General features: G+C 35.9%; 1 protein-coding gene across 1 annotated transcript; it reads right to left on the reverse strand.

The window, feature by feature from the left end:
* Positions 1 to 440: 440 nt before the first annotated feature.
* Positions 441 to 4,949, reverse strand: LOC141665805 (uncharacterized). The gene is made up of 5 exons (XM_074471787.1): positions 3,101 to 4,949; positions 2,320 to 2,530; positions 1,778 to 1,872; positions 821 to 1,366; positions 441 to 655 (listed from the first exon to the last, which is right to left on the reverse strand). The coding sequence occupies exons 1-5, from the start codon at positions 4,947 to 4,949 to the stop codon at positions 441 to 443; spliced, it is 2,916 nt and encodes a 971-aa protein (XP_074327888.1).
* Between the last annotated feature and the right edge of the window lie 8,200 nt (positions 4,950 to 13,149).

Genomic DNA, 13,149 nt, shown 5'->3' on the forward strand with positions numbered 1-13,149 from the left:
ACACGTGAACAAAATAAACCCTCAACCAGGAATCTACCACATCAGTAGGCAATTTGCACAACTTTTGTAATCAATCACTAATGATATAATAATAGGTAAAGAAATTGTCTTGTCCGTGCAAATTTTCTAGACTGCTTCAGTTGAATGTCTGCGGCTCTGTTTATTTTTGTTTTCCTCTACCTATGTTCCTCCCACTCAGCGCCTCTCAAGAATAGGGTTTATTGGCAGATTTATAATTTGATATAACATAAGTATAATAAGTATATATAATGACATAATAAGTCCCCCATTATGCTTAGGATTCTCAGAATATATTCCTAGCTCTTCTCTTATTAGTAAATTAATCCTTATATTATTATTATTATTATTATTATTATTATTATTATTATATTCACGTATATACCCCCTTAAAAGGATTTCGTCCCCGGAATCAAACGAAACTAAATACTCATACCTGATTCGAACAGATGCGGATATTTTTCACGAATAGATTCTTCTAATTCCCACGTAGCCTCTCTCTCTGAATGATATTTCCACAAAACCTTCACAAACAAAATGGTGTTCTTCCTCAAAACTCTCTCCTCTCGAGCTAAAATAGCCTCAGCCTCTTCTTTACAATAAAGATCCTCTCTAATCTTATGTAATGGATACTGAACTACGTGTAATGGATGATATTTATAGCCCCTCAAAACAGACACATGAAACATATTATGCACATGAGATAGTTGTGGTGGTAACGCAACTCTATAAGATACTTCCCCAACTTTCTCCATAACGTCAAAAGGGCCAACATATCTCGGACTAAGCTTTCCCTTCATACCAAAACGCTTCACACCTTTACAAGGAGATACCTTCAAGAACACATGATCACCTGGCTCAAATCCCCCAAACTTCTGATGTTGATCCGCATAACTCTTTTGACGCGATCGAGCTTCCTTCAAACTTTCTTTAACTTTCTCTACCTTCTCATTAGTGATTCTAACCAACTCTGGCCCTTCAATGACTCTCTCACCAACCTCATCCCAACAAGATGGTACCCTACATCTCCTACCATACAGAGCCTCAAATGGTGGCATACCAATACTCGCGTGCCAACTATTATTATACGCAAACTCAACTAGATACAAATATTTATCCCAATCACCTGTCCACTCCAAAGCACATGCCCTCAACATATCCTCCAACGTCTGGATCGTCCTTTCTGACTGTCCATCGGTCTGCGGATGATAAGCTGTACTAAAATTAAGTCTCGTACCCCAAGCTTGCTGGAACCCCTTCCAAAAACGTGATGTAAATCTCGTATCCCTGTCAGAAACTATCGACACAGGCACCCCATGAAGTCTAACAATATCTCGCTGAAAAATCTCTGCCAACTCATGAACAGAAGTAGTCTCTTTAATAGGCAAGAAGTGAGCGGACTTAGTGAGTCTATCAACCACCACCCATATAACATCATTCTTCTTGAAAGTCCTCGGCAAATGAGTCACAAAATCCATAGTAATGTTTTCCCACTTCCAAACTGGAATATCTAGCTGTTGTAACAATCCACTAGGCCTCTGATGGTCTATCTTCACTTGTTGACATGTAAGACATTTTCTCACAAATTCTGCTATATCTCCCTTCATTCCACTCCACCAGAAGTGCTTCTTCAAATCTCCATACATCTTGGTGGAACCTGGATGAATAGAAAATGAAGAACTATGAGCCTCCTTCAAAATTTCATCACGAATCGTCGGGTCTGTGGGCACGCACAATTTACTAATCAACCATATCACACCCTCATCATCGATATGTAATTGTGTTTGCTTTCCACCTGCCACCTCGGATCTAATAGCTTCCAAACCTGTATCACTCTTCTGAGCTTCCTTAACCCTTGAAACAAGATTCGGTTTAACTTTCAAATTTGCAATGCTACCACTTGATCCTCTAATATACAACTCAACACCCAAGCGCTCCAAATCTGAAATAAGGTGCGGCTGAGTAATGAGAGATGCAACACTCCTGAAGTTCTTCCTACTAAGAGCATCCGCCACTACATTCGCCTTCCCTGGATGGTACTGAATATTTGCATCATAATCCTTAAGAAGTTCAAGCCACCTTCGCTGCCTAATGTTAAGCTCCTTCTGAGTAAAGATGTATTTGAGACTCTTGTGATCAGTAAAGATGTCACAAGTCTCTCCATAAAGATAGTGTCTCCATATCTTCAAAGCAAATACGACAGCCGCTAACTCCAAGTCATGGGTAGGATAGTTTACCTCATAAGGTTTAAGTTGCCTAGAGGCGTAAGAAATCACTTTCCCATGTTGCATAAGAACACACCCCAATCCTCTCTGGGAAGCATCACTATAGACCTGAAAATCTCCACTTCCTGATGGCAACACAAGTATTGGAGCTGACACCAACCTCTTCTTTAACTCTTGAAAGCTCTTCTCACGATCATCGTTCCACTCGAACTTAATTCCCTTCCTCATTAGTTGAGTCAATGGCAAAGCTATGGAAAAGAAACCTTCCACAAAATGCCTGTAGTAACCTGCCAAACCCAAGAAACTCCTCACCTCCATCACATTGCTAGGTCTGGGCCAATTAGTAATAGCCTCGACTTTCGCAGGATCCAACTCAATGCCCCTACCAGACACAATATGCCCCAAGAATGCCACTTCCTCCAACCATAATTCACACTTGGAAAATTTCGCAAACAACTTCTTCTCCCTCAAAATTTCAAGTACAGTACGTAAATGCTCCTCATGCTCCTCTCTGCTCCTAGAGTATATCAAGATATCATCGATGAAAACCACCACAAATTTATCCAGTTAATCATGAAAGACCCGATTCATCAAATCCATAAATACCGCTGGTGCATTCGTCAACCCAAAGGACATCACGAGAAACTCATAATGACCATAACGAGTGCGAAATGCAGTCTTCAGAATGTCTTCCTCCCTAACTCGTAACTGATGGTAACCAGATCTCAAATCTATCTTCGAAAAATACTTCGCCCCTTGCAACTGATCAAACAAGTCATCAATGCGTGGCAAAGGATACCTGTTTCTGACAGTCACCTTATTCAACTCCCTGTAGTCAATGCACAACCTCATGGAACCATCCTTCTTCTTCACAAACAGCACAGGAGCTCCCCAAGGAGACACACTTGGCCTAATAAATCCCCTATCCAACAACTCTTGTAGCTGCTCCTTTAATTCTTGTAACTCAAGTGGTGCCATACGGTAAGGTGCCTTGGAAATAGGCTCAGCACCAGGAACTAGTTCAATAGTAAACTCCACCTCTCTATGTGGCGGCAAACCTGGTAGCTCATCGGGGAACACATCTTCATACTCCTTCACAACTGGATAATCCTTGATGCAAGGTTCATCCTTCAATGTATCCTTCACGAAAGCAAGGTAGCCATTACAACCCTTAGATAAAAGTTTGCTCGCCTTTAGAGCAGAAATTAATTTAACCTCCCCTTTCGGCTGAGACCCTTGGTATATAAATTTTGGTTTATCTACATCCCCAAAGATCACCCTTTTTCCTTGACAATCAATTGTGGCACGATGTTCACTCAACCAATCCATGCCCAAAATAATGTCAAAGTCATGCATCTCCAACGGAAGCAAGTTAACCTTATAATTTCTATCTCCAACAGCTATCGGACACTCTCGATACACATCAGAAATAACAACAGAATTCCCCATCGGGGTAGAAATAGACATATGAGGATATAATAATGAAGGTGCAACGTCAAGATGACGAACAAACGATAAAGACACAACAGAATGGGTTGAACCAATATCAAATAACACATAAGCATCACGTCTACCAACAAGAAGTGTTCCTGAAACGGTACCTGAATTAGCTGCTGCCTGATTTGCCGTCAATGCAAACACTCTGGCTGTAGGATTCTGCTGACTTCCACTGCCACTACCACCGCCAGCTCCTCCTCCACCAGGGTTGCATGACATTGTGCAATCCTTTGCCCTATGGGACATGCTACCACACAAGAAACAAGCCCCAGTCTGTCTGTAACAAGCTCTACCTGGATGATATCCACCACATGTAGCACAAGGAGCCACTGGAATCATATTGGGGTTTCCCCCATATACTGAGTAACGGCTCTGCCCCTGTTGACGATTCTGCCACTGTCTAGGCTGCTTCTGTCGTTGAAACTGCTGATTCTGATTCTGACTAACATACTGATTCCGGCCGTGGAATGACTGACCACCCCTATTCTGATTCTGTCCGCGCCATTGTCCCTGCTGACCATTCTGACCTCCATACCACTGTCTACCCTGTGCAAAACCCTGATCATCCCTAGTCCTCTTACTACCACTGTTAGACCTGGAAGTCCTGAAATCTATGCGCTCCTTCTCAACATCCTTTGCTGCATCAGCCGCCTCTGCCATATTATCAAATTTAAAAGAAATTATGGAACCCCTCAGATAAGACTTCAACCCCCATTTAAATTTATCAGCCTGTTGCGCAGCAGTCCCTGCAACTGTCCCAGCAAATCCAGCCAGCCTTATAAACCTCGCCATATAATCAGTAATGCTCTCATCCTGGTGCTGCATAATAAAATGAAACTCCTTCAAATAAGTCTCCCTATCAGCATTAGAGAAGTACTGCTCATAGAACACCTCCTTGAATCCCTGCCATTCCAAAGCCTCTGCATAATGCTCCCCTCTGGTAGCTTTCACTCCTCTCCACCATCTTTGAGCATCACCCTCCAACTTATACACAGCTAACCTGACCTTCTGAATCTCATCACAACCTAGTGCATCAAAAATCTTTTCGAGATAAACAATCCAATTTTCAGCATCAATAGGAGTCGGTGCTGCACTAAAAGAGTCTGGTTTTTGCTTCACAAACCTCTCCAACCATACAAACGGCTCCAGCTGATGGCCCTGACCATTCTGATTCGGATTCCCATTGTCCATTCTGATTTTCCTCGCCATTCTGATTTCCTTGGTTTGCCAAAGCCTGTTGTATAGCCTGAGCCACTGCTTGCCCTATCATCTCAGTAAGCTGAGCGGGGTCAATATGAAAAGGATCACGTCTAGGAGGCATCTACAATATAAGATAGTGAACGAATGAAGATTACGAGAATAAATATGATGAAGCAATTACAAACAGAAGCTGAAACGATAAAGAGCATAATGAAACAAAATTAAATGGAACACCCATCCTATCGTCTACCTAAACTCACAGGTCAACCTAAGTAGGCTTTCTACAAGAAAGAACCTAAGCTCTGATACCATCTCTTGTAACACCCCCTTCTTAAACTAGAAAGAGATATTACCTATAATCCATAAACCTGCAAACAGAGCACTAATATATTTCTAAACAAAAATTAAACAGTCTAAAATCTTCAAAATAATATTAAATCTCCAAACTGTCTAAAACAATAATATAAATCCCAAATTCTCTAAATAAATAATTAAGTCCAATTAATGATAAAATTCCGAAATCCTAATCAACGAATTGGGGTGGCACTCCATCACACAATCCCAGATTCCCCTAAGCACTTGCCAGAAAAAGAATACGGCATGAGCCAAACGCCCAGTACGGATTTGGAATACAGTTTACAAAACAAAGAGATCAGAAATAAATAATCTGCAATTTATAATAAATCAAACATTTTTAAAATAAATAAGGCTGAAGCAATAAGGGGTTAGGATTTTTTATACCGAGATCAAAACAGATACAAATACACACATCATAGGGTACCTAATGCGTGCAACAGAATGGATAACGTGTACGGCATATACAACATCACCATAAATCAAATCACAAATCAAATTCTGGGTTCACCCACGTATCCTGAATAAATATCAAATGCGCAAAAGCTCCTCCCAAGAGGTAACAGAAGGATACGCCGTGACCAATCACACTGTCACGGAAGTATCATGTCACTGGTGCCGCAATGACATGGTTGTAGTACCCCTACAGCTGGTTAACTCGGTATACCCTAAATCACACTAAGGGTTCAAATGAAAAATAATATTTCTCATAGAATTTAAAAATCACCTGAGACAAATAATTCAGATTTCCAAAGCAGAGGGTGTCATAAATAATTTTGAAAATCGCATAAACAAATATTTATAATTTTTTTAAAATCAAATTTTACAATAATTTTCAAAAGTCAAAATATCCAAACAATTTTAACAGAGCGAATAAAATATGAAATTCAACAAAGCAGAGATATTAAATTTCTAAGAAGAGGAGCGCTGAATAAAAAGAGGACAGAATCCGTACCTCGAATATCGCAACTAAATTACTAACAGAATCTGAAACGATCCACTAACTCCCTGACCCGCGATCTAAATACAAAATTTAAATTTATCAATTATATACATTTATATATTGATTTGTTAGTTAATTATTACTATTTATAAATTATATATATATATATATTGCCCTTTAACACATGATCAAATCAATAGAACTAACCAAACCGGACACCAAAATCAAGTCCCTGAACTTGACCAATTATACTAACTTAACTTACAATTTTTTTTATATATAAAACTAATAGTTGTTATTTAAAACCTTTACACTTCCTGTATCCTGTTAGCACATTCTAGACACCACTGTTGATTACATGTTTGGTAATGGAATAGTAAATAACTTGGCAACTTACACTAAATCAACGTCAGACTACCTAAATTCTATAACTACAATTTAAATAAATACAAATATCATACTAACATGTTAACGCAGGAGCCTTAAACATAATAAGTAATTAACACGTAATACTACATAACCATAAATATTTACACAAGAATGTATCATAAATAATAATATTATTAAATTCACTTTGAACTAGATCTAATTAATTCAATTAACCCGTGAACAAAATAAACCCTCAACCAGGAATCTACCACATCAGTAGGCAATTTGCACAACTTTTGTAATCAATCACTAATGATATAATAATAGGTAAAGAAATTGTCTTACTTGTCCGTGCAAATTTTCTAAACTGCTGCAGTTGAATGTCTGCGGCTCTGTTTATTTTTGTTTTCCTCTACCTATGTTCCTCCCACTCAGCGCCTCTCAAGAATAGGGTTTATTGGTAGATTTACAATTTGATATAACATAAGTATAATAAGTATATATAATGACAGAATAAGTCCCCTATTATGCTTAGGATTCTCAAAATATATTCATAGCACTTCTCTTATTAGTAAATTAATCCTTATATTATTATTATTATTATTATTATTATTATTATTATTATTATTATTATTATTATTATTATATTCACGTACATTACAGGTTGCATCTCATTAATAACATAATTTCTTGAGAAATAAATGTAACAGATCTTATTTGCATTAAAAAATTCAGTTCTTCTAATTGATTCACTTCACACACAGCTCATCCTTAAATGCTTATGCAGTACAAGTACAGTTCCTGTGTAGTAGAGTAAGCTAGGATGTCAACTTTATGTCTCACAGTTTCCAAAATCTGTACTTATGTACTGTGTTGTTTTCTAAAGTAGACACAAAGACAAAATTTTAATACATATTCTATTTGCTTGCTGGAATAATTTATGAATCTGTGTCAATGTGCTGCATTACATTATTATCTCATATGCATCATCCTAGTACCTACTTGGATTTTTGTATAACACAGCCATGCATGCATTAAATGTGTTTCAATGTTCATGAACAGTATTTAAAAAAAAATTCTTAAATTTTAAATCTTTTCTCTTTGCATCTGTGTTAAATGGTTATATATACTTGCATATCCTATGTGCTGCATTCACACACACACTAGTTGCATAAATTCCACTTCAATTGCAACATGAACACAAATGCTAACCCTTTTCACCCTAAACCAAGACCACTGATTGAAAACCCATATCTTCTTGAAGATATGGAGAAAAATCAGTTTCATCATCATAAGACCTCTGCCTTCAAACCTGTTCCAACCTCTCTGCCCAAACACCATCACAAAAGACAACTCCCTCCAAGACAATACAGAAAGGGATATAAAAACCATACCATCCCATTCTATCAAAGCAGAAAATATCAAAATCCTAAATCCCCTAACCCTAGACCTCCTAAACCTTTGCAAGCCTAAGTATACACCAGAAAAGCTAACCTAAGACAAAACACAAACAACTCTATGAACACACCAAAGCCCCCTCCACCAAAACTGTCAAACCCTTCAAACACCAAAAAATTTCTTGAACTTATCAAAAATGTCCAACCTGGTACTTCTGTTGATGTGAAGGGTGAAGTGGAATTCTTAATTAGAAGGGCTAGGTGGGATGGTCTCATGTATAACTTAGGTAAGCACTATTGCACACACCTCATGGGAGAGTTCTACTGTAACATGAATGTCATCAAAGGGGTAGATGGTATATTGCATTTCACTACATCTGTCAACAAAAAGGTCATTTATGTTGATAACAAAAGCATTAATAGGGCACTGCATTTACCTTTGCATCTGTGTGAGTTGCCTTGTGAGGACATCTTATCTCTGTTTGTTTTTAACAAATCTGAATTTGAACTAATGTTTGGCACTTTTTGTAAATGTGACATTCCTGATGGTTTATGTGACATTAACTGTGGTATTCATTTAAAACACTTCATTGGCACTTTTCAGCATATTGCTCTAATCATTAGGGCAAATGTTATGCCAAAACCAAATCAAAGTAAGTACTTTGATTTCTATGATATAAAACTCATGTACCTTTTATGCACAAACAAAATCCACTTCAGTATCTCTTATGTTATTCTTCTAAACATGATCAATGCACATCTTGTAGATTATATGCCTAGTGTATGTTAATCTCATATTTCTTTGCACTTTGCAACATTAACATGCCTGAAGCATTTTCTAATCTTGCTGATTCTCAAATCACTAATGAACACATTAGGCCATAAGTGCCCTTGATGCACTGTGAGCCTCAAGAGGCAACTCCCACAGTTATTCCTCAATTCATTAGAGAGGAAGATGTGTTTCTGTCTAAGTTTAAGTCTGTTAAAACCATGTTTCATGAACTAAAACTTGAACTTAAGAGGGTGAAGGAAGAGAATAATGAGATTAAAGAGAAAGTAGGAGCACTAGAGAGTCTCACTGCCTCTTGCAAATATAGAATTGCATATTTAGAGCATTTTGCTGCATCTACTCTAGGAACTCCCTGCATGAATGATCATGATATTGTCTCTTCTTTTCAAGTCCCTATGCATGAAAAAACTGCTATGATTCATGAGTTAGAAGAAGTTAATGTGGGTGCTAGAGGTCAACTGATTGATAACTTGCCTGATTTGGTTCATATTTGTGATGTTGATGGAAATGTGATTGGTTAAGTCTGGTTGAGTCTGCTGTTTGATGAAGTCTGCTATGTGATGTTGTACTGGTACTTGCTGTTATGTACCTGTTTTGCTACTTTTTGATGTAGTTGTAATTTGTAAGGATTCTGTGTTAGGTTTTGTAATATTTAAATCTTACAATCTTTGAATTTCAGAAGTGTATGCACTTCTTTGGTTTGTAATGACTTAAAACAGGTTCAGGATTTTGTTCTAATTAATCAGTGAACCACACTGATTATTAAGAACACTTTTGATAATATATCATGGCTTGTTTATTGAAAATCTGTTGTTATCTTTCTTATGCAGGAATTTGTAAGCTCTGCCCTATGTCTCTTGTCTAAATTTGGTTTATACTGTTAGAATAAGGGTCAATAATGCTCATATATGTCTAGTCCAGTCTCTTGTGACAATTAATAACTTCTGAGTTATATTTTTAAAACAAAGTACATATTGTTATCTATTCTACAGGAAGTTCATAGTTAATAAACCTTAAACTGATTTGATGCATATATTATGAACAGACTCTGTATACACTGTATAGATACTCCATCTTTGATATCCTACTGTGAACTGTTATGACTAACAAATTACCTCAGGGTAATTTTTGTCCTACATCTAATTAACCTGCAGGAACAGTCACATGTCCCAGAATGAACTCAAGAAGAAAAGAATGGCTAAATTAAGTTTTGTGCATCCAGCAAAAGCTTCAAAATAGTCACAAGGAACACCACCTGCATTCCTAAGCAATCTGACAGAATCCATAAGGTAAAAACAGGTATATACTTTTCACAGCCTCTCATTTTATTTCACATACACACACTAGGTTGCAATATTATGTTCTAGTCTCCAACTATTCCAACTGCACCTTTGTGGTAATTGGCTGTGTAAAAGTTTTAGTAATATGGATTTCTAAGTATTATTGTTTTTGGTCAATTTAGACATTTGATTCTTCCCTAGAACGTATTTAGATTTCCACACTATGTAGTCTGTTACTCAGACCTAGATTAGACAGATTGTATTAGTGTTAGAATTTGTCAACTTAGAATTGTCTAAAGGGAAAAACAGATTGTATTAGTGTTAGAATTTGTAGAACTTAGAATTGTCTACAAGGCAAAATAGATTGTATTAGTGTTAGACTTTGTACCAAGAACACGGTTTGTACAGTCTTTGTAATTTATGGTTGAATTATGCTCTCCAGTATATAAAACCTTTAGACTGTTGTTTGTACTAATTTAGATATACTCTAGAGTACAACAAAATAAAAACGGCTTAGTACAAGTTGTCAAAAGAATAAAGAACTTGCTACAATCTTAAACTGACTTTTCAAATATAAGTTCAATTAGATGGCTAAATTCACACCTTTTATAAAAACTGTTCTAAAAGTACATATGTGGTAAATCAAATTTAAAAGAGGTTTTACCATTCACTTCATATCTTTTAAAATCAAATCATGCATGCTTAAACACAGTTATTCTAATTTGCACAAACTATATCAACTGTTTTCCTACATACATGCATAGATTAAAAATACCATGCATGCAATATAAAATCCTTCCTTATATGCTCAAACTGCATGCACTTGACTAGATTTATGATCAAATTGTCATGCTTCCTCATAACTATATATCCACTCTTTTTGGCATATACCAAACAAAAGGGGAAGAGAATGTGTGATCTATTTCAACAAATAGAAATTTGGACCCCTAAAATTCTAATATTTTATACTTGCTATTTTTTTATACAAATGATCTATCTGTGTTCTATTACTGTATGATACATCTAACAAAGTATTTTGCAGGATCTCAAGAAAGAGACTCAATCTCTAAGTAATTAAATGCTTTATTTGCAAAATATTTTTCAAAAATTCATGCATACACCAAGGGGAAGCACACACTAATAATTTTATGTTTGTTTGGCAAATACCAAAAAGGGGAAGATTGAAAGGATATCTTCGATATATTATTTATTTTGGTATTTGTACAATTAAACATAAAATTAAGAACATGTAGATCCTCTCCATTAGGACATGAATTTAATTGATCCAAATCAAAGTAAAAAAGTCAAACTAGCAAAATCATGTCTTTTAAACAGATAAAAGAGATATTCCATTCTTGCAAATTATCAAAACTATATCTTTATGGAATATATTTATAAGGCAATATGATCAAAGAAGAAACATCAAGATATGATATTTCTTAGATCTGTGTTGCAACAGGAATATAGGCAACAAGCTCGAATAAAGAATATATCAGAAATATTCTTTAGAAGTCTCGTGCTATATCAAAAATATTTAAAATCTTCGCTCCAAAATATATCTCTACATATAATCAAAAGAGTTTTTATTCAAAGATTATTAATATTCATGATTGGAATATTAATATCCAGTTCTGCAACTCAATTATGTATACCTACAATATTTTTATCCCGTTTCGTAAAATCAGCATTTCTCAGAGAAAATTATTCAAAAAATACTCAAACACATTTTCTATCACCCAAATATATCACATATATTAGGAAATATATTTTAAGTATTTATACAAGTCAAAAATTTGGTCAAAAAATCCATCTCCTTTAATTCAAGACCAATGGTATTTTTACTCGGAAGAAAGGATGACTTCCAATTTTAGATAAAATACTTCCACATGCTATAATGACTTGAAATTTGGTATGGATCATTTAAATGGTATTTTCTAAGTATGATAAAAATTTCGTAGCTTTCAGAGATTTTTTGTCCGGGCACAAAAATCGAGGCAGCTGGTCCCACAGTTGACCAAGTTTGACCTAGCTAACATTGACTAAAGTTGACCAAAACTTGCAGGACATCATTTTATATTATTTAAGTAATTATAATATTTTTTATGGTATTTATTTAAGAGTTTTTGGGGTGGTCATAATTAATGATGCTTAATCCTTAATTAAAGTAACTAAGGAATGATTAAAAGAAAAGGAAAATATATATTTAATATATATATATATATATATATATATATCAGCTGAGATTTGAATGAGTACTAGCTTGTGCTTCCTTCCCACTTGCAAAGAAATACAACCTACTTGCCATGTCATCAATCCATGTGATACACTCCATCCACCATCCATTCCTTCTCAAATCTTCACCATTCATTCCACCCATCTTCTTCTATAAATAAACCTCCACCCCAACCCTTTTTCTTCAAGCTAAAGAGCCAAATACTTGCTGAAATTTTTTCAAGAAGTGCCTATCTTCATCTCTTTCAAATTCTATACACACACTTCTTCTCAAAAACCTTCTCTCTCTTCTATATACTTACATATATACAAGGTTTTTGAACCCAAGCTTAGCTTTACCCAACCAAGCTTTATCCCACCAAGTGAGATCATCCACTACCACTTCTCGGCCACCCGAAGGGCTGCCCAAGTTCGGCCAATAGCCAAAATCCGGCCGAACCTCCGGCGAACTTTTCCGACCGTTTGTCAAAAGTGGTTAATTTTAGCTTCTTATTTGAGTTCTTTGTATTTAAGCTTTGTACTTAACTTCTCTACTTCATCTTAAGCTATAATAAAAGCTCTCTTATAAAGGAAGTTCTCAGGGAGAACTTAGATTCGAACTCGAAATTCGAATAAGTACTTGATCTTCGTAAAAAATCATTCCAACGAGAAGATCTAAAAAGAAAAGTACTTTATCTCCAAGGAGAGATTATATTTGACACAAGTACGAGTTAGCCAATTATTTCTTGCACTTTAATTGGATCTTGGCTAATATTCATTTGTGCTCAAAAAATAATTACGAAGTAAAAGTGTAATCCCTTCTATCATCTCTAGTGTTCCGGGGGATTATTACTTGTCTCATATA

The sequence above is a fragment of the Apium graveolens genome, chromosome 6 (assembly GCF_009905375.1).
Source record: "Apium graveolens cultivar Ventura chromosome 6, ASM990537v1, whole genome shotgun sequence".
Taxonomy (NCBI): Eukaryota; Viridiplantae; Streptophyta; class Magnoliopsida; order Apiales; family Apiaceae; genus Apium; species Apium graveolens.